At 41.7% G+C, this 20,034-nt stretch overlaps 1 protein-coding gene and 1 long non-coding RNA gene across 2 annotated transcripts in view; one reads left to right on the top strand and one right to left on the bottom strand.

Annotated features, from left to right (window-relative positions):
• LOC131480456 (uncharacterized) overlaps positions 1–20,034 on the bottom strand; it is a 368,356-nt gene that overhangs the window by 160,302 nt on the left and 188,020 nt on the right. The gene's annotated exons all lie outside the window — the stretch shown is intronic.
• On the top strand, positions 9,582–10,389 carry LOC101525159 (protein CDV3 homolog). Its single transcript, XM_036495611.2, has one exon. It carries the CDS (start codon positions 9,582–9,584, stop codon positions 10,074–10,076), a length of 495 nt encoding a protein of 164 aa, XP_036351504.2. The 3' UTR covers positions 10,077–10,389.

The raw sequence follows: 20,034 nt of genomic DNA on the forward strand, positions 1-20,034 counted from the left end.
AAATGCAGATGAGAGATAAGAGGCATCTCCTGTGAATGGCATGGACTTCACTTCGCCTCATCAGCCTGGTGGAAGAAGCTCAGAAGCAGAAGGTTGATGCCTCTCATTCCCTGCCTTTCTCCTGTGTTTCAGGGGCTTGGGGCTCTCCAGGCACCAACATCAGGGACAGCCAGGACTCAGCAAACCAGGTGATGGCATACAAGTAAAAGAACGGCCTGAAATAAACAGATGGAAGACAGCCTGTTTCCAGGGCCAGCTGAGACACGATGTGAGGGGAGCTGTAAGTTGCAGGTAGAAGCAGGGAGGACCTGGGGAACACGGAGTCACCCCAGATGCAAGGCCCTCATTCCCTGCTATCAACATCCTCTTCTTGTCTTCTGCCTGCATATATGGACTTACAAGACTGACATCAGGCTTCCGTTCCAAGTCACTCCACTCTGGGTGAGCTCCTGGACTCTCCAGGGCTATAGCTTGTCTAAAAGTTCTGATTGTTTTATTCTTTCTTGCTCACATGATTTTATGTAAGGAACATGGGGGTTAGGTGCTGTGACCATATGTGCATGTTGAAAAGCATTCGGTCATTTTGTGTACTCTGCATCAGTGGAATGGAACAATAGCCCGGCGTTCTTAACATCCCTCACCCTCTTCTCTGACCTTCTTCAAATCAGTTATTTGAAGGAAGGTTTGTATTTGGGGTTTGCTATTTTGTTTACACTTTGGCTTTATCTACAATCTGTTTCTTTCCAAGCCTCTCACGATTTCTCTCAGGCTTTCAGCCCACACTTTGAATAACCTGCACGCTTATATCAGATGGCCCCCTGGAAACACAAAGGAGCAGAGAACCCAGCAGAACACCAATCTGTAAACACTTAAAGAGGTGCTCTTAGTAGCTTATATAGCAACTGAGCGCTCTCCAATGGACCATGGCCCCTCTGAGGACGACCTCAGATAAACTGGGCATGTAGCCAAACATTAGGAACAAGCGGGCGTTTGGTTGATTTTCCTTCTTCACTTATTCAGTCAATAGATTTCAAGTAACATTAATTCAGCCTCAAGAGGTTGGCTGTGATCTGATTCACTGAGATTATCTGCAAAATAAAGGAAGAACAAAATTCAGAGAGATTTGGGAATTCTAGCAAGGCTAAGACAAAATGCCACATTTGTTTAATTGCTCCCTTTGCTTTTCCTCTTACTAATATTAACTGTTTAAACAAATCCCCAAATATCTTTGAAAATAAAAGAAAATGTCAACAATAATAAATTTGAAGTAGTCCCAAGGATATTACGTGTTCATTTTAGTTGCAATTACTGCTTTTTTTGCTTGCTTGCTTGACTAGTACTAATAGGGTACTAACTAATAGAGTAATAATCCCTAGTCTAATAATGGATAAAGACAAGAAGAGAAAGAGAGCTATGTGCCCCAGAAAAGTGACTCCAAAATGCAGCTGCTTCACTTCCTTCTCTCTTCCATGAAGGAAACTTAACTGAGAATTCCTGGACATTTTCCTCATTCCCTCCCTCTCTTCCTTCATTTTTTCCCCCCTCCTTTATCTCTTGTGAATGGGAAGAGGATGGGCAGTCTGCAAATTTCCTAAAATGAAGGGAGACAGGCAAAGAGGTCTTTCATCGACTGGTTTACTTCCTAGCTAGCCACAATGACAAGGCTGAGCCTGGCTAACACCAGGAGCCAAGAGCTTTATCTGGGTTTCCCACATGAGTTGTAGAGTTCCAAGTACTTGGGCCATCATCTGTTGCTTTTGCATGCTATTAGCAGGGAGCTGGATAGAAGTGGAGCAGCTAGTACCTGAACTGGCACTCATATGAGATGCTGACATCTGCAATGCCAGATCCTAAGGAAAAAAAAGTTATTTTTTTTTAAATATTCATTTATTCATTAATTACATTGCATTACATGACACAATTTCATAGGTACTGGGATTCCCCCCCCCTTCACCCCAAGCCCTTCCCCCATCATGAATTCCTTCACCTTGATGCATAACCACAGCTCAAGTTCCGTTGAGATTCCCTAAGTAAAAGTTTACACCATACAGAGTCCAGCATCCCACTTGTCCAGTTCAAGTTCAACGCCTCTTAGGGAGGCCCTCTCAGGTTTGTAGGCAGAGCCAGCAGAGCGTCACCTCGATCAATTAGAAGCACCAACATATCATCAGCAACAGTCCAGGTATGATGAGGCTGGTGCAGAGTCCACTGATTGACATAGTCCGTCTTAGGGTTTCCCCTTGTCCAGTTTTCCGCTGCAAGCATAAAGCTGAGGTGGTTGATTCATCTACTCCATTTTCCATCTTTTTTTGATTAATGCTTTGATTCCTCCATTTTGTTCAGGGGAATCCCCCTAAAAAAAACTTTGAGGCATTCCCAGTCCAGGCTCCTACATGTACTACTAGTAAGCACAGTGCCCGCCACCGTCCATCACTCCGATCAGCTGATGGTTTTAACCCCTGGGTTGGTTCTCTTCTGAGCCCCGACCTCTATTGGAACCAATGAGTATCGCATCTCTCCCCGGCTCTGCCCATCACACTCTTGTCCCTCACCTAAACCAGTGGGAGGAGTGCTGGTCGGGTGTTGCATTCCCTGCTAGCACAGGCCATTTCACCTTGGCATTTTGTGTTTTGTACTGTTTTTTTTTTTTTTTTTTTTTTTTTTTATCGCAACCAAACCTGGCCAGGCCCCCACACAGTTTCAGCACTTGGGCTTGCCAGTGGATGACGTGAACTGACTCAGCCTGGTCTGCCCCACCCGAGCCAAGTGTATTCCAGTGGGTCACATTCCAAAGCCTCTTCTGGGTTATTTACCTCCATGCTTCTTGCGTTTATTTGCAGAGTCAGTGTCCTGTCAGAGGATCTGTTCAGGTTCCTCCCTCCGACTCCTTCATGGTGTCGGGTTTCACACATTCCAGCAGGTCAGGGCAGTTGTTTGTTGCAGTAGGTTAAGATACTACTTGGACCACATCCATCTTATATTGAAGTACCTGGGTTTGAGTGTCTCCACTTTCAATTCCATTGTCTTGCTAATATGCATGTGTTAGGAGCAATCAGATAATGGGTCAAGTACATGGGTCTTTGCCACACCCATGGAAACATGCATTGAATCCTGACCTACTGACTTTAGCTGGCCAAGCCCTAGCTCTTGGCAGCCATTTGGGAAGTATACCAGTAGATAGTAGATCTGTCTCCACCTGTAAGTCCCTATCTGTATCTCTGACTTTCAAATAATGAAAAACAGTAAAGCAACTTCAGTTACGAAAAGAATATAGTTGCATTATGAGACTGCTTCATTATTACCTTATTATTTATTTTATGTTTTTCAGGATTCATGGCTCATATTTTCTGACTTGTAAACAATTCAATACTGGCTGTTTAAAATTTTCTGGGTATCCTAAATCAGCTATGTGGATTGATTAACTGAAGTAAACTTTTGGTAACACTTTGTTCAACAGTTTCAGCAATAAAATAAAATGTCAAAGTCCTTTGTATCCGAGTTACAAGGCATCCCTTTCTCCCTCAATGCCATCATCCTTACTATACCTCAGGCTACTTACAGGGTTCTGAGACTCCTTCCACTACCTGCCCAGAGATCCTGTGAGCCTAGACAAAGCTATTTTCAAAGCAAAAGAGAAAAGAAACTTCATTATTTCTTATGAGTTTCTGTGACCTATAGGCATTTTATGTTCAATAACTCCTTCTCAAATAGTACTGAAATATCTCTGAAGACATAAGGGGATTAACATGGCAACAAAGATGTGTTTAAATCTGTCCTCATTTCCCCCAACACCTCCTACACACATTAAGAAAAAATATTAACTTAATGTCCTATGGAAGAATATTCTACAAATAGCAGGAGGCTGAGGGACTCAGCATGATTTATAGATAAGGAAACACAGGATGTCTGGGAGCAAGTTCAGGAGAAAAAGCTCCAAAACAAACCTGTCGGGTGATGTCTTGCAAAGGCAGATGCTGTCCCAAGTAGCTCTCAGCTCACGTCTGAATGCCTTCCATCAGGATCAAAGGCAGTGGTGTGAGCAGTGAGAGCTAAGAAGGTACTGCGGTGCCCACTGCATTCTCAACAGTACACAGAAAAGTTACAGGACTGGGCATCAGCAGCAGATTGCAGGAAGTATCTCCACTTTGGGCTACGAGGATTCTGAGTTGTATAATTACGAAGAACAGGCCTTTTCTGTGGTGTCAACTAAGGCTGAAGTATAAGCCTTGAAATTGTTGTCAAGTGATTTTCCTAATGACTTTGGAAACCTAGCAACAAGATGTCACCATGATAGAAAATGTCACCAGGGCAACACTAGCCCTGCCCTGACATAATGTTGAAGCCAATTTGGGAAACCTGATTCCAAGTCTACTTGTTGACTAGAAACCTTGAGCTGTGCCTAGTTTCCACTGAACTTTGGAAGGAATTTGAGTCATTTTTTAGGAAGCCAACTGACAGGCAATCAGTGTTATACACATGTTACTTCATAATAACTCAGTCCATCTCCCAAGGATGCTCTTTAACCTTGTGGCACGATTTAATGCATTAATAACTTGTTCCATTTCAACCCTTAGTGGTGGTGTTCTGTTATTGTTCCAGATCATAAAGGATAATCAGTGTTAACCCAGTGACTAATTCCAGAGTGCCATCAGGTTGACCCAAGGAGGGCAGGCTGCTGCCTTTTGTAAGAAGAGCCTAGTAAAAAGCCGCATTGAGGTCGGTGAAAGTAATAAGGCTTACATCTTTGGCTATGGATCAAAGGCTAGGTAAAGGTGAAGGGTTGAGAAACTCCTGTCATCTCGCAGGGAGGAAGCATTATACTGTACGCCTTATACAGTTTCTCTTCTTGGGATCAATTAGTGGCAACTTTTTCTTTGGCATATCCTAGGGGAATATCCTGAGGGAGTTGGGCAAGACAGCAAGAACAACTGGAATCTTGGTAATTATAGTAGCAGACTCTTAAGAAGCCGCCATTCCTACCACCTCCACCACCACCCCCCACACATACATACACCTTATCAACTTTTGGTGCCTGACCTCAAATCCATTATCATGACACATTAGTTAAGGAAGTTTATCACTAGGCTGTAGCATAACGCTGTGCCTTATGGTATTTCATCGTTTACCAGGATAGGAAGAACTGCTGTCCGTCTAATAAGTGAATTATAAGTGCAGGCATCTGTACCTGGACAGCATATCTTAATATCAACTCCTGAGTCCCAGTATAACCCTTGCATTTCAAGGAAATAGCTAGATCATTTCCCAAGACTGATTGTTGGTGCCTTCACCTCTTTTTCTCTCTTTTGGATCATCTGTGCTCTTTTGTACCATCTTCTTAACCTTGTACCAGACAGTCTCTCCTTAAAAATCCACTGAGTGGGCCCGGTATGGTGGCCTAGCTCCTAGGGTCCTCGCCTTGCATGTGCTGGGATCCCATATGGGTGCCGGTTTGTATCCTGGCGACCCCACTTCCCATCCAGCTTCCTGCTTGTGGCCTGGGGAAGCAGTCAAGGATGGCCCAAAGCCTTGGGACCCTGCACCTGTGTGGGAGACCCGGAAGGGGCTCTGGACTCCTGGCTTCAGATTGGCTCAGCTATGGCCACTGTAGCCGCTTAGGGAGTGAATCAATGGATGGAAGAGCTCCCTCTCTGTCTCTCCCACTTTCTGGATATCTGGCTTTCCAATAAAAATAAATAGTTTTTTAAAAATCCACTGAGTGCTTATTCTTACTGGTACACATTTGTGCATGTCTGTGAATACAAGTTTTTCCAGAGGTGTGGCTAAACATTTCTCTCAGATGGATTAATTTCTTTGCAAGTCTTTCTTTACAGTACTTACTAACTACCAATTCAATTCTCCCTCAGGATTTCATGGAACAAATAGTGACTAGTCATGTTATTAGTCATCCATGTCCTGCAAAGAAGACACTTCCAAGACTTATCCCATCTACAAAGTGGTACATTGATCTCCAACTCTTTCATTTGCACCAGAACTCTGTGGTGAGTCTGATTTTATGTCTAGTGTCAACTTTCCAGGAAATGAGGGCAAATAATCAGGGAAAACTCTCACAAAGCCAGCTATAGCATTGTTATGGGGTGGGGTGGGAGGAAGGAAGCAAAACAAGTAGCGGATACATAAGCCCCTATTATCTTTATGTCCTTGGGAGAAGCAAAGAGATCTAACAAGATTGAGGACAAGACCGTGAATGCACCTAATCCTTGTGCTATGGAGCCATAAGTTACATAAGAAAGGCATTAGCCCATACTGTTGTGAGGAGAGAACACTATACCATAGTGACGGTATAGTAAAGTCATGTCCCAACCATATCCTACAAGTTCAATATTCATTGTTGAGAGGGAAGAGCCTCCTCTGGCTTGATCAATAAACCACTCTAGACTTGCAGTTGCAGTTCTATGACATGGCAAGCAAACAGAAAAATTAACACTAGTTACATATACATATATGTAGATATGTGTATAAATTATTTTTTGAAGGGAACACCATTTTAGTTTTCAAATTTATTTGACAGAGAAGGATTCAGATCAGGAGTAATTACCACAATCACTGAGCTATCTCCAGTTTCTATGGAGTTTGGGAAAGACAGCTTAGAGGGGATCAGTATTGAACAAATTAGCCCTTCATTCTCAGAGGGCTTAAAGGGAAAATTACACATTTTTCCAAGTTCAATTATGTTACTTGAGTGAAGTAAAATAAATTAAGAGATGGTAAGGACTGTGGTGAGGTAAACAAAATCCCATTCAGACAAGGCATTCTTGCTTAGTAACAACCATTGTTGCCTTTGGGAATGTGGACATGGTACTCTTTCACTGTTTTTTGATTAAAAAAATGAGAAATACATAGTTTGATAGAAAATACAATTATTTTGGAAACAAAGCTCCTCTTCACACTGGTCTGAGTTACTGGATCACCAATTTACAACTTCCACACAAATGGAGCTTATTCTTAAATTTAGTGCATATAAAAAGGGGAATGTATAAGAAGAAAGCAGGCCAAAGCCTATGGCAATTCTCCCCACTTTCTCCTTTCAAGGACTGCTCTGAAAAATGCTCAGTGAATCTCTGAGTGCCCCTCTTTGTAAGCTCAGTAAGCATCTACTAACCCTGTAAATCTGTTTCTCTGAGAAATGATTTTATATCTACTGGGAAGACTGAGTTTATTTTATTGCTGCCAAGATTCTCTATGATATTTCAATGATATCACTTTCTGCCTTCTTGTTGCTTTAGCAGGGCTTTTTCATGCTACCATAAACATGAACTTGGGACAAAAGAACTTGTTTAGATAAAGTTCATTCCTCTGGAACTAAATCTAGAGTGTTACTACAAAATACCATAAATAATGTCATTTCATCCTTGAGCTGGAAGCAGGGGGTGTGGTGGTGGGTGTGCGTGAGTGACAGCTCTATCTCTTCTCATCAGCGTATCACTCTCCTGTGCTTTATCCCTGAGATAAAGCAGAAGAAAAGGGCCTTAAAATCCAACCAGGGATTTCTGAAATGTTCAGTTACTTTCTCAATTATCCATATTTTCTATTTTGAGCTGTACTAAATAGAGAAATCTAAAAAAACACGCACAGAGATAACAAAAAATGTGCAAGATCATTCAAAAGAAGCATGTAATCTTTTACATAATCCTTCAAGTAATAATTACCTCGAGGCAAGAGGGGCTAAAAGTCAGGGACTTTATACCATTGACTTTACCTACAATGTCAGAATACACCTAAAGAGCAGAGTGATAGGACTTCTATCTGTTGCTGAGGGTCTAGACTATTGTTACAATCCAGGGAAAAGCAGTGTTGGGGGGGAGTTCAAGAGGTGCAGGAGGGTGGAAGAGGAAATCCCTGAGCCTAGGAAATTGTGTAATGAAATACAAAGAAATCAAAAAATCAACTTAAAAAATTCAGGGATTTTTACGCTGAGATGAGGGAAAGTAGTAACAGAGTCAAGAGAAAGAGATTAGGGAGGTTGTCACATTAAGATGTGGACAAACGTTTCCATGAACAATATGCCCCACACAATTGTAGGGTTGGAAAGGCATCCATTTCAGAGATGGGAGAAAGCGCAGATTGAGGGTGGGGGACAGGAAGTGGGCACATACTGGAACACGCAGTCATCTCTTTCTGAAATGTGAGTAGACCAGCTCTAAGCAGGTGACACTGAGTTACTGAGTTACTTAAGAAATGAAGCAGAAATGTTTTGCAATGTTTTTTGGGTTCATAATGCAAGGCCTTCACTCAACTTAAAAACTAAAACAGAAAATAAGCAAATAAAATGTTATTTTTATTTCCAGAAGATTGACAAAATACAATGTGATACTTCATAATTTATCTATAGGATATATGAAATTTGTCTTTACGCTATATGGGATGCATGTGTGCACATGACACATAAAAGGTACATGGTGATTTGTTACTGATAAGATATAAGAAAATTATTATAAATCATGTCAGTAAGATCATAATTATCTGTGCTGATGATGCTTTTATCCTAGGTCAGCATTGCTCTGTTTCTTTTAGTACTATCACCGATAGTGAGAAGTACAAGTATGGGTAAATAGAAATCAGAGAATGTGATGCCTCCACTTTCATTATTCTCAGTATTTCTTTGGCTACTCATTGTCTTTTTTGGTTCCACATGTTTTAGATGATTTTTCTTCTTCTATGGACCATTTCAGTAATCAAAAAGGTATGCTGGCATAAAGACACATGAACCAAAGGACAGAAGAGTCCAGAAATAAATCTATGCAAAGTGAACAACACTTCGACAAGAACACCCAGAAACAGAAGAGGAAAAGAACTTTTCAGTGAATGAGTCATTGGGAAAATTGGGTGTACACACACACACACACACACACACACACTGCAATTCTTATACCATACAGATGTATTAACTCAAAATTGGTTAAAAACTTAAACATAAAGCTCTTAGAAAAATGGGGGGAGGTCTCTTTGACATTGGCCTTCACAGTGATTTTTTAAAATATTATCCTACAAATACAGACAACAAAAACAAAAACAAAAATAGTATGGTTTCAAAAACTTCCTCAGAGCAACAAATAAAAAGGCAACATAGAAAATGAGAAAAAATATTTGCACAGTTTGTATCTTTCAAGGGCTTAATATATAAACCATGGAAGAAAGTCAGTCAACTCAATACTAAAACCAAAACAACATACCCAAAGTCATTCAATTTAAAATGGACAAAATGCCTGAAATGGACATCTCTCCAAAGAAGACATAGAAATGCCCAAGTATCCAAAAAATAATTAATATGACTAGTCATCAGGAAAATGCAAATCAGAACCAAAACTCACTCCAGATCTCTTACAATAGCTTTTAAAAATTATTTACATAAGGCGAACAGATCCCATGTCCTTCATTTCTCATTTTCTCCTACAATTTTCGCAATGACCTATTTTCTGTTTATTTTATCATCACAAGCATAACCCTCAACAAGTATCAAGCAGAACGACAGAGACTTAAAATAAAAAGATAACAAGTACCAGTGAGAATGCAGAGAAAAGGGAAATTTTGTAAGACATAAAACACAGAAGGAAGCCGCAGCCATGGCCGAGATGGAGGAGTGCAGCCTGGACAACTTCGCCAAGAGAGACAAGAAGGAGCAGAGCAGCCGGGAGGCCAGTGCTGCAGGTGCCGCCAAGGCCAAGGCTGTGACGAAGGATGAAGATGAATGGAAAGAATTTGAACAAAAAGAGGTTGATGACAGTGGCCTTCGAGTTCAGGCAATGCAAATAAGTAAAAAGGAAGATGATACTGAAAAGAGGGAAGATGATAACTGGGAAGAAGGTGGAGGTAGCGGTGGTGGCAGAGAAAAATCTGCAGGTCCCTGCAACAAAACAGCTCCCGTACAAGCAGCTCCCGCTCCAGTAGTTTTTACAGAAACTCCAGAACCAATGATATCTAGTGGTATATATAGGCCACCTGGAGCCAGGCTAACCACAACCAGGAAAACGCCACAGGGACCACCAGAGATCTACAGTGACACACAGTTTCCATCCCTGCAGTCCACTGCTAAGCATGTAGAAAGCTGGAAATACTGAGCCTCCATCAGGGTTGACCACCTCAGATTTGCTGCTATCATTGTGGACTTCCTGTGAATCCTAGCTTCTGGATAAGAAGGTTACAGCTATTGGGTGTTGATGCGAACATTGAAACTAGCCCTGCTGGGTTCCCATCAGAAACCCTACAGAAAGTCAGCAGCCTGGGTTCTGATCTGCTGTAAAAGATGAAGATTTAAGTGACCTTAACTGACCTGTCCTGTGCCCCACCCATAAGAAATACTTTGCAGTAGGCTGTGGCCACATACGACTTCCTGGAACATACTGCTTTCAAAAGACCTGCTTGTTCCTATCATCTTTAGGGCTGTGGTTCATCCTTTCAACCAAAGTTGCATTCCAAGGTAACCAAATTTGGCAATCAAACTTGGGTGGGGATGCGAATAATTTTTTGAAGTAATTTCTTATTTGCATAGTGTTCCACATTAAGGCCTTTTTTGTTTTGACTTAGAGTAAGTTCTCTGATAGAGCTTACTCTAAATAAATAACCTGAAATATGCATTAGAATTGTGAAACATGTCATGACTTTGCCAATCCCAGAGCAGAACCAAATCGCCTTTGTGGAGGGCAATGGCTGCTGGAGGCTCTCCCCCAGGTGCTGCTACAACCTCTAGTCAGGTCTGAATTGCGGTGTAAATGGCTGGGGAGAGCGGTACCTGCTCCACTGCAGAGAGTTACTGATCTATCCTTACACTTCAGAGAAACAAGAACAAAACCTCCCCTGAAACCATTCACGTTTCTTGCATCACCTAGATGTCCGTCCAGATTTTTAAGGCAGTGGACACTACAGGTGCCCATTGTCTCCGTGATCCACCCTTGGTGCATCTGTACACTGTTCATTTGGAGAGTCAAGGAAAAAGGTGATGCAGCACTTCTGTTTGTAATCATTACAGCCCAAGACATCCAGTAGTCTTTAGTCCTTAAGAGGGACTTGAGGAAGCTACCCAGGATTACTGAAAGTTTCCTTCCACCAATTGAGATATTCTGGCAGTTTTCTGATTTTCTATCTTGGGTTCAGTAGAAACACTGCACAGTGGTATGAAACCACTTGATGGAGAGTCTAGGTTTCTCTAATCTCTAAGTGTGGGAGCTGCAGACTAGCTGCTGACGAGAATGAAGCAAATGGGTAGATGAAACTATGCGGTGTGCTGACATCTTCCTATACACAAGTGTAGTGCCAGAATGGATTCCTAGGAGGGCTACAGCATCTTCTGACAGGGTCTGCCAGCTGCTCTGGGTAATAATGTCACTGATGGGTAGGACTGTGTGCATGCACGTGTGTGTGTGTGTGTGTGTGTGTGTGTGTGTGTGTGTAGCTGAGCCAGCCACAGTGGAGCTGGATGATGAAACCAGAAACAAGAGGCTAAACTAAGGACATCACTTGGGACCCAAAAAGCTTAGCAAATAATCCCTTGGACCATGAGCCACATATTTCCCCTGAGACGTATACATTTTTTTCCAGCAAAATTCTGTTGGATCCATGATCGAGAAATGAACTGAGATGTATATGTGGAAGTTTTATTTACTGTGTTAGATATCTAAAGACCTGCAGCAGATTTAAATTTCAACTCAAATTTTTAAAGGAATGTGAAATTATCAAAATGCTCATGAGTCAAGTTTTCATTACTATATGGTATGTGGATGAGGCTGTCCATTGTACCGTTTCTTTGAATTCTCAGGCATGGTTCCGCAGTGCAAGAACTCTAACATTAACAAATTCAATAAAAATTAAATACATGAATTGTTAATATAAATATAAAACAAAGACTGGTTGGACCACAATGGAAATCAGTATGGAGTTAGATACAGAACCACAATATGATACCTTTGCTTGGTTGGGAGAGCTGAAGTGACTCCATCACCCTGCTGAAGTCAAGCAGACACTCCTTTCCAGGAACATTTGGAGTGCTGAATCACCCTAACTTTGTCTCCACCCGCCATGATGACTACCCCAGGCTACATGTCACAGGCATGTGCAAACCAAGGAGCTGCTGCCTTCTCCCTTTCTCCCTTTCATACAATGTATAAAAGCCCAGTTCAGTATCTCACTTCTTGAAATATATCCAAAGGAAATGCAATCAGTATCTCAAAATAATGCCTCTAGCTTCATGTTCATTGTAGCTTTATTTATAAAAGCCAAGGTAGAGACACAATGGATGAGAAGATCAGGAATTGTCATTCACTTACATTATGGAATATTAGCAATAATGAAAGAAGAAATATCTTTTCATTTTAAACAAGGTACATGACCTGGAGAACATTATGTTAGGAAAAGTAAAAGAGAAGAATTCTAAGATCTAACACATGGCTTCAAAGCGGTCAACCCCCCCCCCAACGCCCACCACCTCCAAAATAGAGAGTCAGAAGCTGGTTACCAGGGGCTGTGTGAAGAAGGAAATGGAGGCATTATTGATGAAAAGATACAAATCTTCATTTATCAGATGAACATGTTCTAACGACGCTAATGCACAGTGTTAGCAGTGATGTGTATTGCAATACGATCATCAACACAATGTAGGCATTTGGCAAATCACCACATTGTTTTGACATTGTTTCATCTTTGTCAACTAAATCTTAAGTTAAAGCCAGAAAATTGTAAAGATTGTGTTTTGGGGTTTTGTGCTGAAAATTTTGGTCTTAATAGAGTATAAGTCTATTAAGTTGGGAATTAAACCCCATAATTTAATTTAGTACAATGTGTCCTTATCTGTCCTTAACCAAAATGAATTCACTGACGTAAAGATGTAATCCTCACAAGCTCCTAAGGAGTCTTTCTCTTCTCCAGTTGATATAAATCTCAATGGCCAGTACTGAGATAGAGTGATTCGGGTAGAGCAATTTCAGATGTAGGCAAATATATTCATGTAAACCCCAGACCAACTGAAGCCCACTCAGCCATCATAAATTCTTCAAAGAGCATGGAATCACTGACCAATCAAAGGAAAGTCACAAACTGGCCCACCAGGAACTTGGACATGAGCTGGTCAAGCATCTTTCAGCTCCAAATGTCCTTCACCCCTAACTCTTCGTGGAGCCTGGAATTTAAGCGTTAGCTGTCCTGTTCCTTGCTCTGTGGTCTGCAGTGAATACCTAGTTTTTTCCACCAAGCCAATGTCAGTGATTGGCTTTCTGTGTGTCAGGTGAGCAGACCTGGTTTGGAGGTTCTACAACAATGCCTCCAATCCCTCCAACCAGTTTGGAGCATTGTTTGGCAACAGGTTCGTTTTCACTTTCCCCAAACCATTATGGCAGATGATCAATTATTTCCATCACATAAGCACTGAAGCCTGAGAAAAGAGGGAGAGCATATGTGAACAAGCAGTTTCTACAGAAAGACTGGAATAAATGGGGCCTAAGTGGCCAGGGTTGTCAAGGGAAGAGAAGTGGAAGAGGTTGTTGTCATCTGGGTGTTCAGTGATCTTGCACTAGGTGAGGAAGCTGGGAAAGGGTATATAAGGAGGCCTGTGCTCCTTTGTGAGGAAGCAGACGAACAAAGAGGACATTGCTTAGCTAGTACATACTGGATCTAACACATGACAAACTAAAAGGAAAATCAACCATCATGCTTCCCTGTTGTGAATGAAGATATAGGAAGCAAAAATATGGCAAGAACAAGCAAAAATGCAATAAGCATGACACAGAGAAAAAAATGGCAAGGACAGCAGAATTAAAAACCAGAAGCCTTTTTGTTTTCTGTGTCTGTCTTTGGAATGCAAAAGGGCTGTGGATATACACACACACACACACACACACACACACACACACACACTAACCAATCAAATATCTATAATGGCGAATAGTTAAAAAGATTCTTTAACTTCTGCAGGGTGGATGGAGGGGAAGCTGACATGTTCAACTAAATGGATGGGCATGAGAGACTATGGAGAGGGACAGGAGTCAGGACAGGACAGGAACCAGCTGATTTTGGATCCCTCAGCCCGGGGAGTGAATAAAAGATAAAACACAGAAATGCTGACTGTAGTTTAGACCAGCTCCTTCCTTCCCTCCTCTCCTTCCAAAAAGTTCTACTGTGATACATAGACTACCTTCTAACGCCCTGCCTTTAAAAGAAAAATCTTGAAGTAGGTAAACCTGAAAAGACGTGCAGGGTCCTTTGGGAATTGCTTTATTCAGAGAACTTGCACAATATTTTCTCTGAAGGAACTAAGCGATTTCAGTGATGCCTTATTTATTTGTACTGGATCACGGGAGAATGATGGGAACAAAACAAAACAAAACAAAGCTGACTGTGCCTCTGGGCAGTATCCTAATGCCAGGGAACCTAAGCAATCCAGAATCAAAAGAGGTCTTGATATTCTGAGTGTTAGGAGCCACTTTCCTCCAACTTTCCAAGGGCTTAGAGATTACTCAGTGAATACCCACACACCTGCCCTCTCAAGGATATGGGGCAGAGAGGGCATAAATGTGAAGAGTTAACCTGCCAGTGACTGTGAATGATTCTGTAATAGAGGGAGGCTGAGGCTGCATAACATGCCGTCAAAATGCTCATCTGAGTTGCATACCAGAAGATCAATACATTTGATAAAATTCTGAAAGAACAGGTGTCCACTTGCCAAACACTGCATTCAGTGGACCTCCTGGAAAACTTCCAAGGTCTGATAGCAGAACGACATAGATCTAATTCTTGGCAAGAGGGTCACCAGCAACTCCACTGGACAGAAAAGGACTGTCAGATCAAATTTTCAAATGACAGCTTCAATCTGTAATGTTAAGATTTAATAAAACTGCATATGCTCATAATATGCCTTCGTTGTTTAAAAAATGCCTATAGTTTTCAACTCACAAATTAGGAACACTTTTACATAAAATTCAGGGCAAAACTATTGGAACCAAACAGAAGACAATCTATAATCCAATTATTAGAATGCTGTTAACTAAGATTTACAGAGTTCTAGAAGTGGCAGGTTATAAATTTTACACTGCTAAAAATATTATCTTTGGTTAAAACTACCTCTATTTATCAGGTAAAAGAGATTAAGAATTAAGTTGGAGAGGAGGATTTAAAAATTTTTGCATATGAATAAGAACTAGTTTTTACAATGCTATTCTGGGAGGTGAAATCTTGTCAAAAGCAAATTTTGAAATTATTGGTTGTGCCATGGTGGGTAAAAACACTAAGAACAGTGTAGTGAGATCAAAGTGATGTGGTTAAAAGTAGGAAACCTGCCTGGACTGGCTTTAGCTGCTTAAAAAGTCTGTTGTCAGTAAGACTGAAGATTAGATTCAACTAAGTAAAAAGCAATCAGTAATGAAGTCATCCTGAACTGAACACAAATTCAAGGACAGAACCTGTTGTTGTTTTTTCTTTATCTGTTTATTTTACAGAATTGCACACAGAGAAATGGAGGGGCAGAGAAATCCTGCATCCTTTGGTTCACTCCCCAAATGGCCACAAAGGCCAGAGTTTAGGCCAGGCTCAAACTAGGAGTCAGGCGCTTCTTAGAGGTCTCCCAAGCGGGTTTTCACTGCTTTTCCTAGGCCAGTATCAGGGAGCTGGTTTGGAAGTGGAGGAGCCAGGACATGAACCCTTGCCTGCAAGGCATATCAGTATCATAGGCAGTGGCTTTACCCACTTTACCACAATCCAAAAACTCAAATTGCTCCCCCCTCCTTTTTTTTTTTTAAGATTTATTCAGTTTTATTGAATAGGCAGATTTTACAAAGGAGAGACAGAATGATCTTTCAACCTTTGGTTCACTCCCCAAATGGCCACACTGGCCAGAGCTGAGCTGATCCAAAGCCAGGAAGCAGGAGATTCTTCCAGGTCTCCCACGTGGGTGCAAGGACCCAAAACTTTTGATCGTCCTCCACTGCTTTCCCAGGCCACAATCAGGGAACTGGATGTGAAGTGGAGTAGCAGGGACATGAACTGGTGCCCATAAGATCCTGGCGTGTGCAAGGTGAGGATTTAGTCACTAGGCTATTGAGCTAGGCCCTCAAATTGTTTCTGGAATAAGTATTGCAGAGTCATAAACTCGGTTTTCTGAAGTCAGCTGGCCTTGGACATACATTTTAGGAATACTATTTGCTGTCAGAACTATGTGTTTTGTAACTCTCTCCTCTCCTCCTCCATATTTGTTTGCAGGCTCTGTCACACGCACGGCCAGTGTGTTTACTCCAGCTGTCCAGCTCCCAAGTAGTCCATGCTCTCAGCATTTTCTTCAATGACTTGCACACTTGAGTTTTATCACTGCTCTGGATTATGAAATGCCACTCATTTTAGCAAAAATTATAATTTAAGTCAAAATTAGGGTGATTGACCTGATTCAGCACCTGTCTCTCTCCTCCCACACAGCCTCAGTGTACCACCCCACACATCTTTTTAAAAGTCATCTAAAAAGTTTGCTCAGTACACTGACAGTGCAAAAATATTAGGGAAGAATGTTTTCTCTTAATTAAGAGAAGAAAATTGCTTTAAAACACTATAGCACAAACATTAATATGCTTCCTACCACTGCAAACATTGGCTCATGTCGACAGGAAAATGAGTGGGGCATTTGAGAACTAGAGATTGGCAAACTCCCAAACACTTGGCTCACAGGCTGAGAACTCCTCCGTGTCTGGACAGCACCCTTGGCCCCACTCGTTTTTACTTCTGGTCCAGGACTCTGTGACTTCCCTTAGCAAATGGTGAGCAGAGAGTCAGTACAGTACTAGATCCTTTTTAAGAAAAAAAAAATCTAGAATTTCAGTTTCCCAGTATCATAGATCACTACACATGCATACATTATTACATTTCACTAGTTGATTGTCTGGCATTTAACTGTTTCAGGTATGTGTGTGTGTATTGAAATCTCCAAGAATATCATCCACTGCTTGGAGTAAGGTTCTCCTCTTATACTTCTCTGACCCTGATGGTTGAGAAGAATAGCACTTAAGGATGCTGGTGTGAGCAGGGTGGCTCAATGGGCTTATCCTCCACCTCGAAGTGCCAGCATCCCATATGGGTGCTGGTTGGTGTCCCAGTTGCTCTACTTCTGACCTAACTCCCTGCTAATGGTCTGGGAAGGCAGTAGAGACTGGCCTAAGACCTGGGATCTTGTACCAACATGGGAGGCCTGAAGGTAGCTCCTGGCTCCCAGCTTCAGATTTCAGATCAGCTCAGTTCCAGCTTATGTGGCTACTTGGGGAGTGAACCAACACATGTCAATCAGCTTTTCATGCAAAAATAAATAAATCCTAAAAAAAAAAAAAAAGCACAGACTCTGGCACCAAGCGTTAATGCTCTGATTTGAACCCTGGATCTTCAGCTTGCCAAATTTGCTGCCTTGGGAAGTTACTGACCCTCAGCATTCTCATTAGTTTTTATGATGAATAAATAAGTTAAACTCATCCAATGAATGGCCCGACTAGGGCATGATGAATGAAGCAGTTCCTTAGTAGCAAAATTTAAGGGGCACTAAAAAAATTGAGTAGTTGAGACAAGTAATATTTTAATGCAATGTTCTTTAAAAATCTAAATATTAATTGTACCCCTTGTATTAACATCATACTTGAATTTTCAGCATACAAAATTCTCCATGAATCTCTATACTAGTCACCCAGCAGCGATCACTGATTCAATGATCCTTAGAAAATACTGGTTGTCTCTAAAACAAGAAGAGCAACCCCAAGATTGAGTCAATAGTTACAAGCACACCCCTGCCAGAGGCAGGATCACCAGGGGATCCCCAAGTTACCCTTATCTCCTCTTCTGAATCTTCTGTAATATTAGCGTGCACAGATACATCCTGGCCTGCTCCCTTGCAATTGTATTGGCCTTCTCTCACTAGTAAATGAAACCATATATAATTTCGCCCTGGCCATTTTTCTAATTATTTTTTCCCCAGACAGCGCTAAATCATCTACCCTGATAACCTGAGTCACCATCATCTCAGAGCATACATCGAAAATCCTTTGTCCTGATGGGTAACAGCACGTCTGCCACTTCTGTCATCACTGTGTGACTTTGAACGTTTGCAAGATAAGAAATCCCCCACGTCATCTCCTCATCTCCCCCCTCTCCCCCCTAAGCCAGATTGCCTATTCCTCTCTCCCTCCTTCAAGGAAAATTAAATGAAGACAGCTAACAGGCAGTTTTATTTTCTTTCAGCAAAGGTCAGCAATCCCACAGCAGCAAATTAATCCCAATTAGTAATGATATTTTGTCTTGATAAATGATGACACATTTGATTTACTGTGTTTCCAGGATGCGGGCAGCAAATGTTAATGATTTGGTTTGCTGGGAATTTATACTCTTGTTCATTTCCCATTTGCTGATCAGTTGTGGCTCATGAAGACTTGGATGCTGCGACTAATGAACTGAGAGTCTCACAGGAATAATGGTGTGTTCTGCGGGCCTCATTTTTTTTTTCATGCCATCTGTAGAAATCCAGGTTCTTCTCAAAAAAAATTTTTTTTTTTTTTATCTCTGGCAGCCAGGAAGAAGTGATTATGATCATATCAATGTCACTTGTAATTTGTATTTCACTTGTTTAATGGCATTCCCAATAACTGAAGCTTTCCGTAGAGCACACAACTAATTATATCAAATCCGGCACAATACATATTTGTGTCTGTCTGCACGTGTGTGTGTGTGTGCGTGTGCACATGCTTACGTGAGTTGGAGAGAATTCAGTTACAAAATACTAGTCTTTCCTCATTTCCTCTAAATATTCTGACAGCTGTGATGTAGTTTACATGAAGATTTATCTGCCCAGCTGGTATGATCTTAAATTAAACCAATGAGAATCTTTTCTTGAGGTTTTGATAACCCAACATGTCACCTTTTTGTAGTAAATGCAGACATAACTGTCTTTTTCACCCCTGAGTTTCCAGCTAGATCATTCAGGACTTTGAGGACTGCCAGAGGCACTTTTGACTCCAAACAAAGGCTTAGGGAACTGTCCCCTGAGGCTGTGCAAGGCAGGCTGTGGTGGCTCTGGGAACAGAGCTTACCCCGCAGGCATTTCCAAATATTCAAACCAGCCAGAAGCCTTGGGGAAGGGTGGCTCCTCCACCACTGAAGGGCTGGCCGCCTTTCTCATATCACACATCATCCTTGCCACAGAAAAGGATGGGCTGCCACTCAGGGCAGGCTGGCCTAGTTGTTTACACGGCACGGGTGAGAGTGAAACATGAGGGATCATTACCCATCCTCATTTTAAGCAGAGAATGTTAGAAACCCCATTTAGAAACTCCTTCAGGGAAGTGACTGTTTTCCTCTCATTCTTAATCATTGCTTTTACAATCAACTAATATGAAATCAATAAACTCCACTCTTCTTGCCTAAGGGGACACTTGCTATTATGGCAAATCACTGGTTCCACATTATGCATCTTCCTTCGTGCTTGCACTTCCTGGGCTTTTCATTCTCCACTCCATCCTTGGCCCAGCTGGCCATTCACACTGGGCAGAAGGGGACTTTCTCTGCTGTCTCTCTATAGGAAACTTGCAAATGGCAGGGACATCTGGCCTGCCGACTTCATGCAAGCCTGAAGGTTTGGCTGGCGCAGGGAGGGGCCATCAGGACTTGGTCCATGCCAGACACTTGTCTGTTTCACACTTGTGCTCTGCTTTGTAGTCAGGGATGGTTTGCCCAGAGTAACCAAAGAGTCCTTCCCTGAATTTGTCCAAGTTCTCGAAGAAAGCAGACAGCAAGATGAAATTAAATGAGTGAGAACAAAGCAGAAATGCCTGTGTGGGGAAAGAAGAGAGTGTGACGAGGAAGGAGGACCCTCCCTTATTTGATGGGCAGTGTTTTTAATGTTTCTTGTATAGGGAACATGATTTAGGAATGGCCTTATTTAGCCATTTCATCACTGTAACCAATAAAGAACTTGCATCCCTGTGCTACTTTTCATTGGGAAAAACTACATCTACTTGAAGGCAGAAGAGAGAAATTGAGAATTCAGTAGAACTGTATTTAAACCTCAACTTTAGG

Source organism: Ochotona princeps, chromosome 6, assembly GCF_030435755.1.
Source record: "Ochotona princeps isolate mOchPri1 chromosome 6, mOchPri1.hap1, whole genome shotgun sequence".
Lineage (NCBI taxonomy): Eukaryota > Metazoa > Chordata > Mammalia > Lagomorpha > Ochotonidae > Ochotona > Ochotona princeps.